Source organism: Dendrobates tinctorius, unplaced genomic scaffold (genome assembly GCF_039654945.1).
Source record: "Dendrobates tinctorius isolate UK_male_01 unplaced genomic scaffold, ASM3965494v1 ptg000250l, whole genome shotgun sequence".
Lineage (NCBI taxonomy): Eukaryota > Metazoa > Chordata > Amphibia > Anura > Dendrobatidae > Dendrobates > Dendrobates tinctorius.
The window spans coordinates 24,501,862-24,527,064 of record NW_027361917.1 but is presented as its reverse complement, the minus strand read 5'-3'; the positions used below and the strand labels follow the sequence as shown (position 1 = coordinate 24,527,064).

The 25,203-nt window shown below is 48.7% G+C and overlaps 1 protein-coding gene across 2 annotated transcripts in view; it reads right to left on the bottom strand.

Moving 5' to 3' along the window:
* The window catches only part of FEZ2 (fasciculation and elongation protein zeta 2), a 96,806-nt gene extending 71,948 nt beyond the window's left edge, over nucleotides 1-24,858 (bottom strand). Inside the window, exon 1 of one of the 2 annotated variants that reach the window (XM_073557525.1) lies at nucleotides 24,239-24,858. In XM_073557525.1, the coding sequence (XP_073413626.1) occupies nucleotides 24,239-24,588 (350 nt within the window). In that variant the 5' untranslated portion in view covers nucleotides 24,589-24,858. The remainder of the gene's footprint in view (nucleotides 1-24,238) is intronic. The other variant, XM_073557526.1, reaches the window with a different exon arrangement.
* Between the last annotated feature and the right edge of the window lie 345 nt (nucleotides 24,859-25,203).

The following is a 25,203-nucleotide window of genomic DNA, read 5'->3' as shown; positions in this document are numbered from 1 at the left end:
CAGATTCTAGGGTACTCAAAAGCAGGAAAGAATTGTTAAAGAAAAAAAAAGTATGTCAGAATTTTTTTTTAATGTATTTTTTCCTCTTTTTCTCTGGGGCCGTAGCAGGATTTTTTTTTCCTAATGGAGATTAAGCAACTGTCTGATCGTGTGGAGAAGCTTGCTGCTGAAGTACAGGGAATTTCCCCAACCTTATTCAGTCACATGCTACTAAACCCAAGATTCCTACTCCTGATGTGTTTTCTGGGGATCGTCTAAATTTCTGAATTTTAAGAATAATTGTAAATTATTTCTTGCTTTGAAGCCTAACTCACCGGGAAGCTCTGTGCAGCAGGTTAAAATTGTCATCTCCTTGCTGCGCGGCGATCCCCAGGATTGGACGTTTTCTCTGTCAACCTGAAAATCCTATTCTGACTAAATGTGGATGCATTTTTTCAGGCCTTGGGGTTGTTGTATGATGAACCTAATGCCGTTGATCAAGCTGAGAGAACCCTGTTGGCATTAAACCAGGGTCAGGATCCTGCAGAGTTATATTGTCTAAAATTCCGAAAGTGGGCGGTCCTTACTACATGGAATGATAGTGCATTGGCAGCCCTCTTTCGGAAAGGTTTATCAGAGACCGTAAAAGATGTTCTGGTGGGATTTCCTGTTCCCTCTGGTCTGGATGGCTCTATGTCATTAGCCATTCAAGTTGATCGGCGTTTACGTGAACGTAAAACTACACGGGAGGCGCTGCCATCTTTTGAACAAATGTCTGAACCTATGCAATGTGATGGGGTTTTGTCTAGGGCGCAACGTCGGGAGCTTAGAAGGCGTAATAAGCTGTGTTTTTTCTGTGGAGACGTCTCTCATACTATTTGTCTGCCCTAAACGAGAGAAACGTTTTGGGCACACACACATTTGCTGTGGGCAGTATACAACCTAAGTTCCTTTTGGCAATTACTCTGATCTGCTCCTTGTTCACATTTTCCACTAAGGCTTTTGTGGATTCAGGAGCAGCTCTGAATCTGATGGATTTGACTTTGCTAAACGTTGTGGTTTGTCCATGACGACTCTGCAGACGCCTATTCCTTTGAGAGGTATTGATGCCACTCCTTTGGCGGAGAATAAACCTCAGTTTTGGACCCAGGTGATAATGTGAGTTGCCCCAGACCACCAAGAAAATTGTAAATTTTTGGTGCTGCATAATTTGCATGATACTATTGTTCTGGGGTTCCCCTGGTTGCAAACTCATAACCCAGTTTTGGATTGGAAATCTGGGTCTGTGGTGAGTTGGGGTTGTCAAGTGTGTTCTTAGGGACGCTCCTGTTTTCTCCACCTATCCTCAGTCTCATGATATTCCTGATTATCTGGCTGATTTCTCTAATGTTTTTAGTGAGAATAAAGCCCCCGTTACACACTGCGATATCGCTAGCAATATCGCTGTAAAGTCACCGATTTTGTGACGTTATAGCGATATTGCTAGCGATATCGCTGCATGTGATTCTTACCTCCGACCGGCTCCCCCGCTGGTTATCGCTGATCGCGCGAGAAGCTGCTGGACCATTCCTCGTCGGTCACTTCCTGCGGCGCTTCCTGCTGTGACGATGAGCGACGCGTGGAGCCGGGCGGGAGGACGCAGGATCGCCTCGTGTGACAGGTAAGTAGCGATCCCCGTCTCCAGCGATGTCGCTAGTGAGATCTGCCTGTGTGGCTGCTCACTAGTGACCCCCTAGCGATGCACCAGCGATCCTGACCGCGTCATATCGCTGGTCGGGATCGCTGGTGAGTCACTAGGTGTAACGGTACCAAGTCTGCGTCTTTGCCTCCTCATAGGAGTTATGACTGTGCAATTGAGTTGATGCCTGGGTGTAAATTTCCCAAGGGTCGGCTTTTCAACTTATCTGTACCCGAACATGATGCTATGCGATCCTATATTAAGGAGTCATTGGAGAAGGGTCATATTAGACCATCCTCGTCACCGTTAGGCGCTAGTTTTTTTTTTGTGGCCAAGAAAGATGGTTCATTAAGACCGTGTAATCATTCCCTTAACAAGATGACGGTTAAATATCAGTGCCCGTTACCTCTGATGTCTGATTTATTCTCCAGAGTTAAGAGTGCCTGCTGGTTTACTAAGCTTGACTTCAGGGGGGGCGTATAATCTTATTTGCATCAAGCATGGGGATGAATGGAAGATGGCGTTTAATACTCCGGAGGGACATTTTGAGTACCTGGTGATGCCTTTTGGGCTCTCTAATGCCCCTTCTGTCTTCCAGTCCTTTATGAATTATATTTTCCGAGACTTTGTGGATAAGTTTTTGATCATCTATCTGGATGATATTTTGATCTTTTCTAGTGATTGGGATTCCCATGTGGAACATGTCCGGACTGTGTTTCGGATTTTGAGGGAGAATTCCCTGTTTGTTAAGGGATCGAAGTGCCTCTTTGGTGTATAGAGGATTTCATTTTTGGGATTTATCTTGTCTCCATCGACTATTGAAATGGACCCGGCCAAGGTACAGGCCATTTATGATTGGGTTCAGCCTACTTCTTTGAAGGCTCTTCAGAAGTTTTTGGGTTTTGCTAATTTCTAGCATAAATTTATAGGTAATTTTTCTAGTATTGTCAAACCACTGACTGATCTGACCAAGAAGGGAGCTGATGTGCTGAATTGGTCTCCTGAGGCTGTCTCAGCATTTCAGGAGCTTAAGCGGAGGTTTACTTCAGCTCCAGTTTTATGGCAACCTGATGTCTCACTTCCATTTCAAGTGGAGGTAGACGCTTCTGAGATTGGTGCAGGAGCTGTTTTGTCCCAAAAAGACCCTGTGACTTCTAAGATGAATCCCTGTGCCTTCTTTTCTCGAAAGTTCTCCCCATCTGAACGCAACTATGACGTGGGGAATCGGGAATTGTTGGCCATGAAATGGGCATTTGAGGAGTGGAGACATTGGCTGGAGGGAGCTAGACATCAATTTGTGGTCCTCACCGATCACAAGAATCTGACTTATCTGGAGTCGGCCAAACGCTTGAATCCTAGACAGGCTAGATGGGCCTTGTTTTTCACACGTTTTAATTTTGTGGTCTCTTTTCTTCCGGGCACTAAGAATGTTAAGGCAGACACCCTTTCTAGGAGTTTCTTTGCTGATTCTCTTAATGTGACCGAGACTACTACTATCCTAGGTGAGGGGGTAGTTCTTTCTGCCATTTCGCCCGATTTGAGACGCACCCTGGAGGAATTTCAGGAGGATAAACCTGAGCGTTGCCCTATGGGAAGATTGTATGTTCCGGACCAGTGGAGAAAGAGTGATGTCTGAAGTCCATTGCTCCGCATTGGCTGGTCATCCGGGTATTTTTGGTACCAGAGATTTGGTGAGTCGGTCATTTTGGTGGCCTTCCTTAGCTCGTGATATCAGGAATTTTGTACTGTCCTGTGGGACTTGTTCTCAGTCTAAACCCTGTTCTCATTCTACAGGGTTGCTGATGCCCCTGCCGGTGCCCAAGAGGCCATGGACCCATATCTCAATGGATTTTATTTCTGATCTTCCTGTCTCTCAGAGAATGACTGTTATATGGGTAATTTGTGACAGATTTTCGAAGATGGTCCATCTTGTACCACTCCCAAAGTTGCCATCTTCTGCTGAGTTGGTACCCTTGTTTTTACAACAGGTGGTTCGGTTACACGGGATTCCTGAGAACATTGTGTCCGATAGAGGGGTCCAGTTTGTTTCCAGATTTTGGAAAGCCTTTTGTTCCAATCTGGGAATTCAGTTATCCTTCTCCTCTGCGTTTCATCCCCAGACCAATGGGCAGACAGAGAACAAACCAGACCTTGGAGTCTTATTTAAGATGTTTTATATCTGCTGGTCAAGATGATTGGGTCTCATTTTTGCCCTTAGCCAAATTTGCGCTGAACAATAGAGCTAGTTCTGCCACTTTGATGTCACCCTTTTTCTGTAATTTTGGGTTTCATCCTCGATTCTCTTCAGGGCAAGTGGAATCTTTGTCCTGCCCAGGTGTTGACACAGTGGTTGTGAGAATGCAGCAGATATGGGCCCAAGTGGTGGATAAATTGTCACTCTCTCAGGAAAAGGCCCAGCGTTTTTCCAACCGGCGTAGGACCATTGGTCCCCGGGTTTAAAGTGGGTGATATGGTTTGGTTGTCGTCTAAGAATATTCCTATGAAGGTTGCATCTCCAAAATTTAAGCCAAGATTTATTGGACCTTATAGGATATTGGAGATTCTTAATCCTGTTTCTTTTTGACTGGTTCTTCCAGTTACGTTCAAAATCCATAACGTATTTCACAAATCACTGTTGAAGATGTTTGTTGAGCCAGTAGTTCCTGTGGCGGCACCTCCTGACCCTGTGTTGGTTAAAGGCAATATGGAATATGAGGTAGAGAAAATATTGGATTCTCGTTTGGTTAGACGGAGACTCCAGTATTTGATCAAATGGAAGGGTTATGGCCAGGAGGATAATTCTTGGGTCTCTGCCACTGATATTCATGCCAATAAATTGGTTCGTGCTATTCACCGGGCCCATCCTGATTGGCCTGGTGGCTTGGAGGAGGGTTCAGTGGCCCCTCCTCAAGGGGGGGTACTGTTATGAGCTCATTTTCTGCTCCACCAGTTGAGAGTTCCCCTTCCGTTCTCCCTCTGGTGGTGACAGGAGGTAGAGAGGTTGGCTTAAGTGGTAGTGATCTGCCACCTGGTGAGGAAGATGACGATTGGATCTCTGGAGGATCAGAATGGATATAAGACAGCCAACGCCCTATCCTAGTGCTGGTGATTCAGTCTGCTTCTCAGGTCAAGGACTCAGCTCTGTTCCAGTCTTCCCAAGATAAGTTTGGTTTTTGCTAATGTTCACACTTGCTCTTGTTGGTCATTTCAGTTTTTTGTGTGGTCAGCCAGCCCGGCTGGGCTGTGCTGAATTTCCACACTTATTTGCCAAATTGTCTTTTTTGTCCCTTATTGGATTGGCCTCTTTTTACTCTGTCTCAGAATATTTCAGAGTGCTGATATAGTGGGAGAAGTCTAGTGACTTCAGGGTTTATTTTGCCATCAGTTGTGTTGGACATTTTTGTAGGGTTTTTTGGCAGATTGCAGACAGTATCTTTCCTGTCCTTTCTAGTTAGTTTGGCCCCATCGTTTGTTCAGCCTATTTTCCTGCCTTTGTTTGTGTTTTCATCTTGTTTAACCGTCAATACATGTGGGGGGCTGTCTCTCCTTTGGGGTCTACTCTGGGGCAGTTAGTTTTCCTCTTCTCCTGCTTTAGGCTTATTTAGTTCTCCGGTTGTGACGAGGCGTCTAGGACCACCGTAGGAACGCTCCACAACTGCTGCTAGTTGCGCGTTAGGATCAGGGGTCTGCAGTCTGCATAGTTACCAACCTCTTTGGCTTTCTGAGACTTAGCTTTTTTGTTTTTTATTTCCTCTTCGGCTACCCGTTCATAACAGAGGACCATGTCTACATCTCTCCCTGTGATCACAATTTGATGGTGACGAGTAAAGGTGATGTGATCCACGCTACTGCGATAAAGCAATCCTTTCTTCACAAAGAACCATTGTCGCTGTCTCCACAGACACAGTAATTGAGGGTCTGCATCGCCTCTGGAACATCTACCGGAAGGTTTTCCCGCGATAAGTTAGTCCAAAATTTCTGCAAACACTCGACTTTCTGTCTGTACTGTACTTGTATCCATGTAGTTTACAGTAGCGGAGAGTCTGGACTGGTTTACTGAGATTGAAATATATACGAAGATTTAAAAGTACCACAACACTGTATACTGGTGTACGCTTCGAATACCTTTCCCTTTTTCTACTTTTTAAATTCTGGTGTAATACATACTGAGCCTGTGAGAGTCTGTGTCTGACTCCGGAAGTATAGACGGAAATTTACAATTACCCCTAGACTGGATACACCTGGTATGTGCTGATACCGTAATAAAAATTTTTAAACAAAGGTACTTTATCATCCATAGTGAGTGAGCGTCTGTGGTTTACGCCTTCTATATATACGGTGAATTGGAGATACCAATTATCACCCTATACTCGATACAGCTTGTATCTTGTTATACAGTACCTTTGTTCGACATTTAGTATTACGGTCAAATCCATACTGAGGAAGCGTCTGAGAGTGACTACGGGACTATCTATACGGAGATTTCAATTGTACCCTATAATATATATACTTGCTATCTTGTTATCCACTACCTTTTTTACAACATTTTTTATTATGGTCAAACCCAGACTGAGTGAGCGTCTGAGGGTGACTCCAGAAATATAAACCGAGATTTCAAATTTGGCTAACTGTATACAGCTGTACGCTTCTGATACAGTAACTTTTTTGCTATTTAGATTCTGGTGTAATCCATAATGAGCCTGTGAACGTCTGTCTGTTACTCCGGAAATATATTTGGAGCTTTAAGATTACCCCAACACTGTATACAGCTGTACACTTGTGTTACATTACCCATTTACAGCCTTTCATATTCTTGTGTAATCCATACTGGGCCTGAGAGCATTTGTCTGCCTCCTGAAATATATACGGAGATTCATATTGTTTACACTATACTATATATACCTTGTATCTGGTGATACTGTACCCTTTTTCAACTTTTTATTTTATTGTGTAATCTATACTGAGCGTCTGTGTATGACTCATGAAATATATACGGAGATTTACTGTTATCCCTAGACTGTATAGAGTTGTACGCTTCTGATACAGTACCATATATCTGCTGGTATTTTGGGTCCATTTTCCAAAACATGAGGAAGTATGGTGGAAGAGGACACGGACGTGGGGGGCCACCTGGTACTGATGGTGGTACACCTGCTGGTAGTGCCACAAACACAATAGCAGCTAAGGCAGGTGTTGAGCCTGCGTCATGGTGTAGCTCTGGAAGGCCTGTAAGGCTCCCTTTTCTGGGAGTAGGTAGACTGCTTTTAAAGCCGGAGCATCTGGAACTGTTTTTGGCTTACATTAAGCAATAAACAGCCTCCAGCTCTATCGCCTCCTCTTCTGAAGTTTAAAAAAATGCAAGCACCGAGTCATCAGTGCAGGCTTCTGGTCAGGAGCAACCCCTTTCCTTGTGTCCTTCACCCACACAAAAAGTGAAGGATGCGGCAGCACACACTTCAGATTACTCCATGGAGCTCTTTTCACATACCATGCCTGGGTTAATTAAAAATGGGGCCCATCATATACTGGAGCATTACAAATGCGGGACATCAGACACTGGAGCAGCATTTACGGGGCTCATTATACACTGGAGCATTAGAAATGGAGGCCATTATATATGGAGCATTATTAGGGCCCATCATACACTGGAGCATCATCCATGAGGCCCATCATATATGGAGCATTCCAAATGGGGGACATCAGACACTGGATCAGCATTTACAGGGCTCATTAGAAATGGAGCCCATTATATATGGAGCATTATTTGGGCCCATCATACACTGGAACATCGTCCATGGGGACCATCATATACTGTAGCATTATGTGGAGCTCATCATATACTGTATGGAACATTATATGTGACAAATTTTTCTGTATGGAGAAATATATGGGGCTCATTCTGTATGGCACACAATGTGGTGGCCATAATACTGCATGGAGTAATATACTGTCCTTTTTTTGAGCTATTGTACAATTTAAAATAGATCAGTCATGTAAGCAGTGAAGTATTTGTCATTGTACTATACCTATATTTCTATGCCGTATCAGAGCATTATGAATTGAGGTATGTGTTAAAAGGGCGCACTGACACTCTTTGGCCCAGGGCACGCGAAAACCTGGAGCCAGCCCTACCCCCCCACAACTTTAGCCAAATAACCCCCAGTTTTCAATGCGTAACTATTATTATGAAGTAAATTAAGGCTGACAAGCTTCAGTAAAAAGAATTGATGTTTTTGGCATTGAAATGGGCACTGTAGGTGTGTTTACTGTCCTCCACTCCCTGCCGACTTTGCTTCCCCATTGACTTGCATTGGTTTTCGTGTTTCAGTCGGCCTCCGACTTTTCCCTATAGTTGGCCGCTTTCGTTCGACCCGACTTTTGCGAAAGTCGGGTTTCATGAAACCCGACTCGACCCTAAAAAAGGCAAAGTCGCTCATCTCTAGTGGTGAGCACTTTGAACCCCCAAGTGCTTCACAGAAGTTTATAACGCCGGGGCGTGAAAATAAAAAAAATCATATTTTTTCCACAAACATGATCTTTTAGTCCAATTTTTTTATTTTCCCAAGGTTAACTGGAGAAATTGGACCCCAAAAGTTGTTCAATTTGTCCTGAGTACGCCGATATCCCATATGTGGGAGAAAACTACTGTATGAGCACACGTCGAGGCTCGGAAGAGAAGTAGTGACGTTTTAGAATGCAGACTTTGATGGAATGGTCTGTGGATGTCATGTTGCCTTTGGAGAGCCCCTGATGTGCCTAAACTGTGGAAACCCCCCACAAGTGACCCCACTTTAGAAACTAGACCCCCCCCCAAGGAACTTATTTAGATGTGTGGTGAGCACTTTGAACCCCCAAGTGCTTCACAGAAGTTTATAACGTAGAGCCATAAAAATAAAAAAATAATTTTTTTTCCACAAAAATGATATTTTTGACCCCAATTTTTTATTTTCCCCAAGAGTAGCAGGAGAAATTGGACCCCAAAAGTTGTTGTACAATTTGTCTTGAGTAGGCTGATACCCCATATGTGGGGGTAAACCACTGTTTGGGCGCATGGCAGAGCTTGGAAGGGAAGGAGCACCGTTTGACTTTTTCAAAGCAGAATTGGCTGGAATTGAGATCAGACACCACGTTGCGTTTGGAGAGCACCTGATGTGCCTAAACAGTGGAAACCCCCCCCCCCCCAATTCTACCTCCAACTCTAACCCCAGCCCACACCCCAACCACCCCAACCCCAGCCCTAACGAGAAAATGGAATTAAATGCAATTTTTTCTAATTTTATTATTTTTCCCCTAACTAAGGGGGTGATAAAGGGGGGGTTTGATTTACTATTTATGGCGGGTTTATGTTTGGCAGCTGTCATACGCTAAAAGACGTTTTATTGTAAAAATAGTTTTTGCATCACATTTTCAGAGCTATAATTTTTCATTTTTTGACCCACCGAGTCATGTGAGGTCTTATTTTTTGCGGGACGAGTTTATGCTTTTATTGGTACCATTTTTGGGCACGTGACATTTTTTGATCGCTTTTTATTCCGATTTTTGGGACTCAGAATGAACAAAAACCAGCATTTCATGAATTCCTTTTGGGGGGTGCGTTTACACCGTTCCGCGTGTGGTAAAATTGATAAAGCGGTTTTATTTTCAGGTCAGTACGATTACAGCGATACCGGATTTAATTTTTGGTTTTGGTGCTTTTATGCAATGAAAACAATTTTATATAAAAAATAATTATTTTTGCATCGCTTTATTCTGCGAGCTATAACTTATTTTTTCACTGATGATGCTGTGTGGCGGCTCGTTTTTTGCGGGACAAGATGACGTTTTCAGCGGTACCATGGTTATTTATATCCGTCTTTTTGATTGTGCGTTATTGCACTTTTTGTTCGGCGGTATGATGATAAAGCATTATTATTATTTTTTTTACTTTATTACTTTTTACCCGGGGGGGGGGGGACATCACTGTCTTGTGTCAGATCGCTGATCTGACACTTCACACAGCGCTGTGTCAGATCAACGATCTGACAGGCGCTGCAGCAGGCTTCCTCGTACCTGAGGAAGCCGCCTTCCTGCAGGCCCTCAAAGGCCCCCGTAGCCATCTTGGATCCGGGGGCCTGCAGGGAAGGAGGCCCCCAGAGCAGTGTAGCACATCGCGCTGTGCTGGGGGTCTCAGGGAAGCACGGATGGAGCCCCCTCCGATGCTTCTCTAATCCCCCGGTACACTGCGATCATGTTTAATCGCAGTGTGCCAGGGGTTAACGTGCCGATCCGTGACCGCCCCTGACACATAGTGCCGGGTGTCAGCTGTGATAATCAGCTGACACCCGGCCGCGATCAGCGGCGCCCCCCCCCACGGGAGCTCCGCTGATCGCGATGATATACTATCCCGTCTCCGGTCATAGGGGCCCGGGAACCGTGGACGAGATAGTACGTCAGATGTCAGAAAGGGGTTAAACAAGGCACCGATTAGGTAACTGAATGGGCAGTCATCAGTCAGAATTCGACCCAGAAGCTGATATCCAATTGTCAGGGGGAAATTTAGAAGTAATGAAAAATTAGGGTCAACCCTAAGTATTTCCGTAAAGTGGATAAATGATAATTACTTACCGGTAATTTGATTTTCCAGAGCCATGACAGCACCGCACATGAGAGAAGGCATCCGCCCCCAGAAACAGGAAATCTGCAGCAGAGATAAAAGAAGGGGGTTGCACCTCTCTCCTCAGTTTGTTTCAGAGTATGCAAGGTAACCGCCTTAGTTGACATGTATTTTCTATTTTAATTAAGTCACTATTATTCACCTTCTTTGATATATTATATTTCTATATATATTTTTATCATACATACAGTACATATATTTGTGCATCACACAACCATCACCAAGATAGGGAGGGAATCAATGCGATGCTATCATGGCTCTGGAAAATCAAATTACCGGTAAGTAATTATCATTTTTTCCCTTCCCCATGACAGCACCGTACATGAGAGGAAGAAATAGAAGAGACTCCTATTGGTGGGACACCAGCAGATAACACCTTTCTCCCAAAGGCAAGATTTGAGAGCCCAAGATCTAGCCTATAATGACGGAAAAAAGTGGATGGTGAAGACCATACTGCTGCTTTACAAATCTGTTCTACAGATGCATTAGCCCTTTCGGCCCAGGATGTGGCTATGGCCCTTGTAGAGTGAGCCGTTACACCCAGTGGGGGAGTCTGACCTGAGGAAGAATAAGCCAGTGAAATAGCCATGCGTAGCCATCGTGCAATGGTTGATTTCGAAGCCTTTTTTCCCCTGTTTGTCGCCTGGAAGGAGACAAAAAGGGCTGAAGACTGTCGCCATGATTTTGAGACCTCTATATATTGGAGTAGGCAACGCCTAACATCCACGCAATGAAAGGTTTGCTCTCCCTGGGATTTTGCGTTGGCACAAAACGAGGGCAAAATTATTTCCTGGTCCCTGTGAAATTTGGAATTGACCTTCAGGAGGAAGGCCGGGTCAGTTTTTATGATTACTCGGTCATCCAGAAAGGTAGTATATGGGGGATTTACAGAGATAGCTTGCAGCTCGCAGACACGTCAAGCTGACGTCAGGGCAACCAGGAGTACTGTTTTCAATGTTAATGCCTTTACCGAAATGGAAGTAATAGGCGCAAAAGGAGGAGATGTTAGGGCATTTAATACTAAATTTAGATCCCAGGGAGCTACCTTAGGCAGTAATTGCGAGGGTCTGGTTGTGAAGGAGGCTCGAATGAACCTATAGACCCACAGGTGATCGGCAAGTTTTTGGTCAAAGAATGCACCCAGGGCAGATACTTGCACCTTCAGGGTGCTTGTGGACAACCCTCTTTTCTAGCCCCTTTTGGAGGAATTTCAGGATTTCCTTTATTGGAACTTCCTGGCTCGTTTCAGATAACTGTCGGCCTGAGAACTCCAGAAACCTTTCCCAAATTTTTTGGTACTTGACTGAGGTTACCTCTTTCCTGCTAGCGAGCAGGGTGGTCATCAAGGGGCCTGAGAATCCTTTTGCCTCTCAAGCTCCATACGGTGAGATGGAGTCTGTGTACTTGAGGATGTAGTACTGGGCCCTGGTGTAGGAGATTCGGGATATCCAGGAGGATCCATGGGTCCGAGATAGACATGCGTCTGAGCCATGTGAACCATGCCCTTTTTAGCCAGAAGGGCGCGATAAGGATTACTCATCCCTTGTCTTCCCGAATCTTTTTCAGGACTATTGGGATTAGTGGAATCGGGGGAAATGCATAAGCTAGGCGAAATTCCCAGCGGTGTAGCAGTGCATCCACCCCTTCTGGGTGTTCTCTTGGGTTTAGAGAGTAGAACTTGTTTACTTTCCGATTGCTTCTTGTGGCAAATAGGTCCACTTCTGGTGTGCCCCAGATGGCACAAACCTTCCCAAATATTTCCCGATTTAGGGACGACTCCCCCTGGTGTAATATATGCCGGCTTAAGAAGTCAGACAGAAGATGGTCTGTCCCTTTCAAATGTGTCCCCGTCAGGGACAAAAGATCGCTTTCTGCCCACGTGAATAATTTTTTGGATTCTGTCATCAGCAAAGTTGACCGTGTACCCCCTTGCCAGTTCATGTAGGCTATGGCCATACTGTTGTCGGATAAAATTGCAACACGTTTGCCTTGGACTTCTTTTGCCTGAAGAAATGCTCGCCTTCCAGCTGCCAGTTCTTTTAAATTGGAAGATGCTGTACTTATTGAGGGTTCCCATTTGCCCTGTAGAATCCGGTCCTCTAGGTGTGCCCCCCAACCTAACGGACTTGCGTCCGTTGTTAGCACCACCATGTTCTGAACAGACCAGAGTACTGCCCTGCTTAAATTTTCGGTACTCAGCCACCATTTTAATGAGTCCTGAACTTGTGGTGACAAGATTATCTTCCGATTTAAGTTTCAAGGGTCTTTTCCCTGCTCGGCCAAGATCTGCCATTGTAATTCTCTTGTGTGGCTTTGTGCCCACTGGACCGCCGGGATTGTTGCTGTTAAGGTACCTAGAAGTGACATCGCCCCTCTTATTGATATGGCCTGACCAGAATGTATTTGTTGTATTTTTTGATGAATGGTCCAAATCTTCCTTTCTGGGAGGACACATTGCTGTTTGACGGAATCTAATTGAATTCTGAGGAATTCTTGTCTCTGGACTGGAATTAATCTTGATTTTTTTAAGTTTATCATCCAGCCCACTTTGGTTAGTATCTCTAACACTTTTGTAACTGCCTCTCGACAATTTTCTTCGTTGTTCCCAACTACGAGGAAATCGTCCAAATAGGGTACTAGCAGTATGTTTTGTTTTCTCACAAAGGATGCCATCTCTGAAATTATCTTTGTGAATATGCGAGGGGCCACTGACACTCCTAAGGGAAGGCATTGATACTGAAGGTGGGGACCTGAGCAATCTCCACCACCAACCTTAGGTATTGCTGATGTCCTTCCTATATGGGCACATGGTAGTAAGCATCGGTCAGATCTATTACCGCCATGTAGCAGTCTGGGTCAAGTAGCCCTATTGCCGATTTTAGAGTTTCCATCTTGAAGCTCTCCACTCTGATATACTGGTTCAATGCTCTTAAGTTGAATATTGTTCTCAGCGAGCCATGCGGCTTTGGCGTGAGGAACAGGGTGCTGTAAAATCCCCTTCCTATTTGGTGGTGTGGTACTTCTACTAACACCTCCTTTTGTATGAGCAGCTGTACTTCCCTCTCTAACGTGGCCTGTTTCTTTTTGGCGACATGGGTAATTTTTATTCGTTGGGGTTGGGAGCTGCGACAGCTTAGTCGCAGACCTTCTGCTAATAAATTGATTACCTATTCTGAGGTGGGTAAAGCTGTCCACTGGTGAACAAAAAAACGAAGTCCCCCCCCCCCCCCCACACCGCCATCCTGGCGTCATTGGTGTTTGGTGTCGGACTTTGGGGTGGTTTAACTAAAGAGGAACCCCTTTTCCTTCCTGTCTCTCCAGGGTCTGCTCCGTATGGATCTATCGTCCGAGCGGCCCCCTCTATTCCCTGCCCCACGAAAGGACGAGCGGGCGTCCCCCCAACGGCGCCTAGAGACGGGGGGGTGGTGGGAACCGTTTCTTTTTATCTGACTCTTTCTCTAATATTTCGTCTAGCGCCTTTCCGAAGAGGTATTGTCCCTCACATGGGACTGCACAGAGCTTGACCTTAGACTGGAAGTCTGCAGCCCAATTTTTTAGCCATAGCGCTCTGCGACCTGAGTTAGTAAGGGCGCATGCACGGGCGGCACCTCGGTTGGAGTCCACTGCAGCATCTGCCAGGAATCTTGCCGCTTTCTGAAGGGAAGGTATTGCTTCTAGCAGCCGTTCCCTTGGGCATTTATTTTTTATCTGGTCACCGAGTTCTTCTAACCACTTGACCATAGCACGTGCTATGCAAGTGGCAGCTACTCCAGGTTTAAATGACCATGCTGAGGCCTCCCAGGAAGATTTTAAAAAAAGCATCCGCTTTTTTGTCGAGGGGGTCCTTTTTATGGCGCCCATGTCTTCAAATAGCAGGGCTATCCCTCTAGAGGTACTGGCGATAGCAGCATCCAGTCTAGGAGCTTTTTCCCATTTTTCACATACCTCTTCATCAAACGGCTATTTCCGTTTAATTGCTTGTGGTATGGACATCTTTTTGTTGGGCTTTTTCCACTCCTTTTTATTAAATTTAGCAAATTATCTTGAAAACTCTACATTTCTTTACCTCTAAATTACTGAACAGAGAGTCCTGTACTGTACATGGCTCTTTAGGCGTTTCCACCCCCATGGTAGATCTAACCAGTTTAAGTAATTTTCCGATGTCCTCGGATAGAAAATAAGGTTGACCTTCCTCCTCGTCCGAGGAGTCCAGGTCGGAGTCACCAGAGGACCCTAACTCCCTCAGCTCTTCATCGGAGTCGTCATCCATTTGGGTCTCTGCAGGTGGGGGTGGGGTGGGTTTGACGGCGCTGAGCGCAGTTTTTAACTGCTCCTTTACAGTGGTTGTGACCTCATCCCGGATAATGTTTCTTATATTCTGGAGTAGGGATGGTGATCCTTCAGCCGCTGTTTTCCTAATACATGAGCGACACAGTCGCTTGTCGTATGCTTAAGGCTATGTGCACACGCTGCGGATTCACTTGCGGGTTTTTCCGCGCGGATCCGCAGGTAAAACCGCAGAGAAAAGAGGAGGCTTATAAAGCAGGCGATATTACTGAATTCAAGAAACTTAGGAACTCGCTATCTAAAGAGATCAAGTTAGCCAAACACGAGTATGCAAAGATTCTGGAGGAAAGGTTCTCATCAAAAGATACTAGATCTGCATGGAGAGGATTAAGAGAGGTCACCAATTATAAAAGCCACCCCACTATAGTGAACCCCAGCAGAAGTCTGGCAGCAGAGTTAAATGAATTCTACTGCAGATTTGAGGCAAGCTCTACACACAGTGGCTATTCATCGCTAAGCTCCTCAGTCTGTTCATATAAAGATCATTCATTGTGCAACACCCAAGTAGTGATCTCCGAGGCAGAGGTGATACGCATCCTGAAGGGACTTAAGGTCAAAAAGGCACCTGGCCCTGATGGTGTATCTCCAATGTGTCTGAAAGTATGTGCTACCCAGCTTGCCCCTATACTGACAAATATATACAATGTGTCTCTGAAAGAGTGCGTTGTACCTCAGTGTTGGAAAAATTCCACAATTATCCCTGTCCCCAAGAAAGTGGGATCCTCTGAGTTGAACGACTATAGACCAGTAGCACTCACATCTGTAGCTATGAAAGTCTTCGAAAGAATTATGATGTCCCACCTGATAAAATTCACGCAGAAGCTATGGGACCCGCTTCAGTTTGCCTATAAGGAGAATCGTTCGGCAAACGACACTGTCAATCTGGCACTGAAGTACATTTTGGATCATACAGATGAACGGCACTCATATGTCCGGATTCTTTTCATGGACTTTAGCTCAGCGTTCAATACCATGATCCGAATTTACTTCATAAGAAAATGGTAGCTCTTGGAGTCCCTCTCAACTTATGCTTGTGGATTTATAACTTCCTGACAGCCAGGATAGAGTGTAAAAGTTGGACCATTCACTTCGGACACCTTGGTCACAAACATCGGGGCACCTCAGGGGTGTGTTTTGTCCCCGTTACTGTTTTCTCTCTATACGAATGATTGCATCTCTTCAGCAGACTCAGTAAAAATCTTGAAATTTGCCGATGATATGACACTGATTGGTCTCATCAGGGGAAATGCTGAAGACTTGTATCGGAGTGAGGTGGAAAGAATATGTGACTGGTGTAAAGCCAATAATCTTGTACTCAACACTAAAAAAAACTGCTGAGATGGTTGTGGATTTTAGGAAAGATCAACATGAGATACTTCCAATCTACATCCATGACGAAGTGGTTCTTAGGGTCACAGAGACCAAATTCCTTGGTGTTATCATCTCTCATGATCTTAAATGGGGGAAAAACGTGGATGCTGTTATAAGAAAAGCACAACAGAGGATGTTCTTCCTGCGTCAGCTGAAAAGATATGGTTTGTCTAAGAATCTGCTGATCTTATTCTTTAATGCTGTCATCAGATCTGTGATTTGTTCCTCTCTGATAGTCTGGTATGGGGGAGCCACTGCGCATGACAAACTCCGCTTACAAAGGACTTTCAGAACAGCAGAGAGAATTATAGGCTCCCCCCTGCCTAAAATCCAGGATCTTTATGATAAGAGTATTCGATCCCACGCATTGAAAATTTCATCCGATCCCTCTCACCCGGGACACTCCTCATTCCAACTACTCCCTTCAGGACGTCGCTTCAGAGTCCCCAAATGCAGTACCAACCGCCATATGAACAGCTTCTATCCACTCTCTGTTCAACAATTAAATCGTCATGTGTAGACTATATACTGTATCTGTCTTGTTAGATGTTACTTGTTGTATCTGTTGTTATATATTATGTTGCCTCTTTGCCACAAAGAATTCCTTGTATATATGTAATATGTACTTGGCGATAATAAATTTGATTGATTGATTGTAAAGTGACCTGCGGTTTATCTGCGGATTAGCCCTGCGATTTCACACCTCTACTATGTTAAAGGTGTGAAACCGCTGCGGAATCCGCACAAAGAATTGACATGCTGCGGTTTGTAAACCGCAGCAAAACCGTGTGGAAAAAAACGCAGCGTGAGCACAGCGGATTTGAAATGCCATAGGCTAACATGGTACTGTACCATGTCTGCGGAACTGCTGCATTTCCGCAGGGCCAAAAACGCTGCGGAAACGCAGCAAAATCTGCAACGTGTGCACATAGCCTTAGGGAGATTTTTCTTGCACAAAGCACAAGCTTTGTTTTTTTTCTTTGGAGGTGGCCTTTTTTGCCTAGGGGAGACATGATATAAAGGGCGTCATTACCCACACAGTTTTGCCTTACAAAGGCACTCACCCACCCGTTGGGTACCACGGTAGCCTCTGGATCTTCTGTTGTGCGCACCTCAGTTGCGGGGTCTGCCATGCTTCCAGCTGCCGCCGCCTGAGTGCGTCCCGTTACTTTATATGGGGGGGGGGGCGGTGTGCGCGCTCCTGGATCAGCTCCCTCCCGGATGTGTCCAGCACACCAGCTTCCTCCGACGTGTGACGGGGAGTCCAGCGGAGGGGGATGACCGCGGCACTGACAGCCCCCCCTCAGCTGGGGTTACAGGCGCGCGCGACCGTGTCCAGCTGACCTTTCCCCCTACCCGGACCTCGGCCTCCTGAGTCCTGACCGGACACATCAGTGGGAGATCACCCTGGAAGGTGCGTAGGCCTGCCGCAGGCATCCACCCGCAGGAACAGGAAACCTAAAACTGAGGAGAGGTTCCGCCCCTTTCTTTTATCTCTGCTGCAGGTTTCCTGTTCCTGGGAGCGGATGCCTTCTCTCATGTGCGGTGCTGTCATGGGCAAGGGAAAATATTTGTCAAGAAAAGTGCAAAAACGCATAAAATGTTAATTATTGTACTTCAGTAACCAGAAAAATATCTAAAAACTAAACACAATGAAGCAATTTTGTCAGTGTGAAAACTTCTGGCCATTAATGTATTTCACTACACTGTTTCAGTATGTACCGCTAAGCTACAGAGCTGGGACTACGACTCATGGCTGTGTGGCAGCATACACGCCACTAAGAGTTATCACTATGTGGCACTGAATACACCACTGCGAGTTGTCTCTATCCGGCACTATATACAGTACTGTGTTATCACTATGTGGCAGAATATAAGGTACTGTGAGTTATCACTAAGTGCAAATATATTGTTATGAACATGTACACACAAATGGGAAATGCCACACCTGCCCCGAACTGGTCTCTGTACAGACTAGGAAGGCCCTGATGGCACAACTGAAAATACCACCTTGCACCTAACTCCCTAAAAGGCTGTCAAGGGCTTCTTGTTAGGGCATGTGCACACGTTGCGGATTGTAGAGCGGAATTTTCCACTCAGAATCTACATATTTTGGCAGAATCCGCGCGTTTATGCGGATTTCCTGTGGATTTTGCATGCATTTTTATACCTGCGGATTCCTATAATGGAATGGGTGTAAAAACGCTGTGGAATCCACACAAAGAATTGACATGCTGTGGAAAATAAACCGCTGCGTTTCTGCACGGATTTATGCAGCATGTGCACAGCGGGTTTTTTTTCCACATAGAATTACCGTATATATTCGTGTATAAGCCAAGATTTTCAGCCCATTTTTTGGTGCTGAAAGTCCCCCCCCTCTCGGCTTATACACGGGTCATATACCTGGGGGTTGGCGGGGGAGGGGGAGCGGGGGTGTCAGAGATCATACTTACCTGTCCTGCTGCGGTCTCTGCAGCCTCGCTTCTCTACTGTCTCCATTCCTGTCTTCAGCAGTCATGTGGTACCGCTCATTACACTCATGAATATGCGCATATTCATGAGTGTAATGAGCGGTACCACGTGACCGCTGAAGATAGGAAGGGAGACAGTGGAGAAGCGAGGCTGCAGAGACCGCAGCAGGATGGGTGAGTATAGCGATATTCACCTGTCCCCCGGTCCATCGCTGCTCACCGCTGTCTCTGCTGCATCCTGTGTCCGTGACGTTTAGGCAGCAGGGGGCGCAGTGACGAGGTTAGTGCGCGCCGCCAATCTGCTGGCTGAACAGTCACTGACACAAGAAGCAGCAGACAGTGGTGATGGACCCAGGAGAGGCGAGTATGGCTTTTTTTTTGGCAGCATTTGGGGCATAGTCTATGGAGCAGCATATGGGGGGGGTCATAGTCTATGGAGCAGCATATGGGGGGGGTCATAGTCTATGGAGCAGCATATGGGGGGGGGTCATAGTCTATGGAGCAGCATATGGGGGGGGTCATAGTCTATGGAGCAGCATATGGGGGGGGTCATAGTCTATGGAGCAGCATATGGGGGGGGTCATAGTCTATGGAGCAGCATATGGGGGGGGTCAGTCTATGGAGCAGCATATGGGGGGGTCAGTCTATGGAGCAGCATATGGGGGGGGTCAGTCTATGGAGCAGCATATGGGGGGGTCAGTCTATGGAGCAGCATATGGGGGGGTCAGTCTATGGAGCAGCATATGGGGGGGTCAGTCTATGGAGCAGCATATGGGGGGGGTCAGTCTATGGAGCAGCATATGGGGGGGTCAGTCTATGGAGCAGCATATGGGGGGGTCAGTCTATGGAGCAGCATATGGGGGGGGTCATAGTCTATGGAGCAGCATATGGGGGGGTCAGTCTATGGAGCAGCATATGGGGGGGGTCAGTCTATGGAGCAGCATATGGGGGGGGTCAGTCTATGGAGCAGCATATGGGGGGGTCAGTCTATGGAGCAGCATATGGGGGGGTCAGTCTATGGAGCAGCATATGGGGGGGGTCAGTCTATGGAGCAGCATATGGGGGGGGTCAGTCTATGGAGCAGCATATGGGGGGGGGTCAGTCTATGGAGCAGCATATGGGGGGGGGTCAGTCTATGGAGCAGCATATGGGGGGGGTCAGTCTATGGAGCAGCATATGGGGGGGGTCAGTCTATGGAGCAGCATATGGGGGGGGTCAGTCTATGGAGCAGCATATGGGGGGGGTCAGTCTATGGAGCAGCATATGGGGGGGTCAGTCTATGGAGCAGCATATGGGGGGGTCAGTCTATGGAGCAGCATATGGGGGGGGTCATAGTCTATGGAGCAGCATATGGGGGGGGTCAGTCTATGGAGCAGCATATGGGGGGGGTCAGTCTATGGAGCAGCATATGGGGGGGGTCAGTCTATGGAGCAGCATATGGGGGGGTCAGTCTATGGAGCAGCATATGGGGGGGTCAGTCTATGGAGCAGCATATGGGGGGGTCAGTCTATGGAGCAGCATATGGGGGGGTCAGTCTATGGAGCAGCATATGGGGGGGTCAGTCTATGGAGCAGCATATGGGGGGGGTCAGTCTATGGAGCAGCATATGGGGGGGTCAGTCTATGGAGCAGCATATGGGGGGGTCAGTCTATGGAGCAGCATATGGGGGGGGGTCAGTCTATGGAGCAGCATATGGGGGGGTCAGTCTATGGAGCAGCATATGGGGGGGGGTCAGTCTATGGAGCAGCATATGGGGGGTCATAGTCTATGGAGCAGCATATGGGGGGTCATAGTCTATGGAGCAGCATATGGGGGGTCATAGTCTATGGAGCAGCATATGGGGGGTCATAGTCTATGGAACAGCATATGGGGGGTCATAGTCTATGGAACAGCATATGGGGGGTCATAGTCTATGGAGCAGCATATGGGGGGGGCATAGTCTATGGAGCAGCATATGGGGGGGTCATAGTCTATGGAGCAGCATATGGGGGGGTCATAGTCTATGGAGCAGCATATGGGGGGGTCATAGTCTATGGAGCAGCATATGGGGGGGTCATAGTCTATGGAGCAGCATATGGGGGGGTCATAGTCTATGGAGCAGCATATGGGGGGGGTCATAGTCTATGGAGCAGCATATGGGGGGGGTCATAGTCTATGGAGCAGCATATGGGGGGGTCATAGTCTATGGAGCAGCATATGGGGGGTCATAGTCTATGGAGCAGCATATGGGGGGGTCATAGTCTATGGAGCAGCATATGGGGGGTCAGTCTATGGAGCAGCATATGGGGGGTCAGTCTATGGAGCAGCATATGGGGGGTCAGTCTATGGAGCAGCATATGGGGGGTCAGTCTATGGAGCAGCATATGGGGGGTCAGTCTATGGAGCAGCATATGGGGGGTCAGTCTATGGAGCAGCATATGGGGGGTCAGTCTATGGAGCAGCATATGGGGGGTCAGTCTATGGAGCAGCATATGGGGGGTCAGTCTATGGAGCAGCATATGGGGGGTCATAGTCTATGGAGCAGCATATGGGGGGGTCATAGTCTATGGAGCAGCATATGGGGGGGTCATAGTCTATGGAGCAGCATATGGGGGGGCATAGTCTATGGAGCAGCATATGGGGGGGGCATAGTCTATGGAGCAGCATATGGGGGGGGCATAGTCTATGGAGCAGCATATGGGGGGGGCATAGTCTATGGAGCAGCATATGGGGGGGGGGCATAGTCTATGGATTCCACCCTAGGATTATACATGAGTCAATACTTTTTATACACGAGGATATACGGTACATTGTACGTACTGTAAATCACTAGCCAATCTGCATTGGATCCACAGCAGCAAAACCGCAACATGTACACATTCCCTCTGGTTCCTCACAAATTAGGGTAAGTCATAACACAGTGCCATCAAGGGAAAAAGGGTGAAAATAGATACGATAACCTACGTCATATTCATATAGGGTAGAGAGGGAAAACTAAGGACACCCAAAAATAAAAGGAACAAGCAACCTTCCAGAAACCCAACAGTGGTAAAAAGAAAAGGTCATAGGAAAAGCAAAACAAACTTGTTGTAAGAATACAACTGGAGATAAAGCAAGGTAAATACCTTAGCTGAAGGGCTGGGACTACTGAACACACATCCACCAAGATGTATAGCCAGCAAGGAAGTGCAGTGAAGGGTGAACAAATAAAATCTCACAACAGAATGTGATAGGGCAAAACAAAAAAAAATGGGAAAAAGAGAAACACATGGAGAAAAGCAAACCAAGAAAGGAAAACAAAAGACCATATAAACCATCAGCATTTGAACAGGGAGGAAAGGGCAATTTCTCAGCAGGCAGAGTAACCGACCACGCAGCAACAGGTCGCCGGATCAAATCGAGCTATGACATATATACGGCATCGCCACGGGGCAGTACATACGCACGGCACTGCGAGTCGCCACCACCGGGCAGTATTTAAGCACGGCACAGCCAGTCGTCACCACGGGCCAGCATATACGCACGGCACAGCCAGTCGTCACCACGGGCCAGCATATACGCACGGCACAGCCAGTCGTCACCACGGGCCAGCATATACTCACGGCACAGCCAGTCGTCACCACGGGCCAGCATATACGCACGGCACAGCCAGTCGTCACCACGGGCCAGCATATACGCACGGCACAGCCAGTCGTCACCACGGGCCAGCATATACGCACGGCACAGCCAGTCGTCACCACGGGCCAGCATATACGCACGGCACAGCCAGTCGTCACCACGGGCCAGCATATACGCACGGCACAGCCAGTCGTCACCACGGGCCAGCATATACGCACGGCACAGCCAGTCGTCACCACGGGCCAGCATATACGCACGGCACAGCCAGTCGTCACCACGGGCCAGCATATACGCACGGCACAGCCAGTCGTCACCACGGGCCAGCATATACGCACGGCACAGCCAGTCGTCACCACGGGCCAGCATATACGCACGGCACAGCCAGTCGTCACCACGGGCCAGCATATACGCACGGCACAGCCAGTCGTCACCACGGGCCAGCATATACGCACGGCACAGCCAGTCGTCACCACGGGCCAGCATATACGCACGGCACAGCCAGTCGTCACCACGGGCCAGCATATACGCACGGCACAGCCAGTCGTCACCACGGGCCAGCATATACGCACGGCACAGCCAGTCGTCACCACGGGCCAGCATATACGCAAGGCACAGCCAGTCGTCACCACGGGCCAGTATATACGCAAGGCACAGCCAGTCACCACGGGGCAGCATATACGCACGGCACTTCCAGTCGTGGTATATACCCACGGCACTTCCAGTCGTGGTATATACCCACGGCACTGCCAGCCGTGGTATATACCCACGGCACAGCCAGCCGTCACCACGGGGCAGCATCTACCCACGGCACAGCCAGCCGTCACCACGGGGCAGCATCTACCCACGGCACAGCCAGCCGTCACCACGGGGCAGCATCTACCCACGGCACAGCCAGCCGTCACCACGGGGCAGCATCTACCCACGGCACAGCCAGCCGTCACCACGGGGCAGCATCTACCCACGGCACAGCCAGCCGTCACCACGGGGCAGCATCTACCCACGGCACAGCCAGCCGTCACCACGGGGCAGCATCTACCCACGGCACAGCCAGCCGTCACCACGGGGCAGCATCTACCCACGGCACAGCCAGCCGTCACCACGGGGCAGCATCTACCCACGGCACAGCCAGCCGTCACCACGGGGCAGCATCTACCCACGGCACAGCCAGCCGTCACCACGGGGCAGCATCTACCCACGGCACAGCCAGCCGTCACCACGGGGCAGCATCTACCCACGGCACTGCCAGCCGTCACCACGGGGCAGCATCTACCCACGGCACTGCCAGCCGTCACCACGGGGCAGCATCTACCCACGGCACTGCCAGCCGTCACCACGGGGCAGCATCTACCCACGGCACTGCCAGCCGTCACCACGGGGCAGCATCTACCCACGGCACTGCCAGCCGTCACCACGGGGCAGCATCTACCCACGGCACTGCCAGCCGTCACCACGGGGCAGCATCTACCCACGGCACTGCCAGCCGTCACCACGGGGCAGCATCTACCCACGGCACTGCCAGCCGTCACCACGGGGCAGCATATACCCACGGCACTGCCAGCCGTCACCACGGGGCAGCATATACCCACGGCACTGCCAGTCGTCACCACGGGGCAGCATATACCCACGGCACTGCCAGTCGTCACCACGGGGCAGCATATACCCACGGCACTGCCAGTCGTCACCACGGGGCAGCATATACCCACGGCACTGCCAGTCGTCACCACGGGGCAGCATATACCCACGGCACTGCCAGTCGTCACCACGGGGCAGCATATACCCACGGCACTGCCAGTCGTCACCACGGGGCAGCATATACCCACGGCACTGCCAGTCGTCACCACGGGGCAGCATATACCCACGGCACTGCCAGTCGTCACCACGGGGCAGCATATACCCACGGCACTGCCAGTCGTCACCACGGGGCAGCATATACCCACGGCACTGCCAGTCGTCACCACGGGGCAGCATATACCCACGGCACAGCATATACCCACGGCACTGCCAGTCGTCACCAAGGGGCAGCATATACCCACGGCACTGTGATCTGTGGTTAAATTCGAACTGCTATATGAGGTCACTATTCCGGGCACTATGTAGTGGTGATCTGGTGCCCCCATAAGTTTGGACTGCCCCGGCACTCACTCGTCCTCCTTCATGACGCCGTCCTCGGTGATGGGCCGGACCGGTGCTATGTGCCCGGTGTCGGTGCTGTAGTTGCGGAAACACACCGTCAGCTTCTCGTCAAAGTCGTTGACCAGATCCTCCATAGACTTGAAGCCCCCCATGATGTCACCCGTGAAGTTGTTGTCCAGCTCCGTCAGGTCTTCCAAGGAGCTCCGGCCGCCCACGGGGGGATCAGCTCCGGGACACGGACCGGGGGAGTTGGAGTTCACATGATCCAGACGGTTCTTCGTCCCGGGAGAAGAGGGCGGAGGACGGAACTCATAGAAGTCCTGCCAGTCCTCGTCAAACTGTGCGAGCGGCGCCGCCATGTCAGTGCGGGGGTCCCGGGCTCTGTGAGCTGGAGGGGGCGTTCCCGATACCCCCACTGGCCCTGGACTGGGGGCTGCACTCCCAGACGTGACACGAGCAGACACTTCGCCACCCGTCCGATCTCGGTACCAGCGGCACGGACGTCCGGCCACTGCCTATAGCGCGGGCAGCAGACTGGACGTCCTTGCGGGATCTAAGCCTTGAATGAAGGGGAGAGCGGGAGGAGTCACCGCACGTCAGGCAGCGCGGCGGCCATGTTAGCTACTGGCAGGACGTCACTGGTGTACTGTTTACAACTGAGGGGAACGGTCACGTGACTTGTGGATTTCGGGCTCTGTGGGTTTCCTGTGAGAACTGTTCCTTGTGTCCGACTCCGTAACAGAAAAATGACAGTCGGTCCTGACTCATGACGTGGCATCCCTGCCCTTCAACACTGTTCCTAAAGCTGTATGAGGTGTTACCTTCACAAGTGCAGCCATAGTAACGCCAAGTGGTGCGCCATGATCTCTGAGCGCCCCTGCTGTGTGCACACGTTGCGGATTCTGCTGCGTTACCGCAGCGGTTTTGGCCCTGCGGAAACGCAGCAGTTCCGCAGACATGGTACAGTACTATGT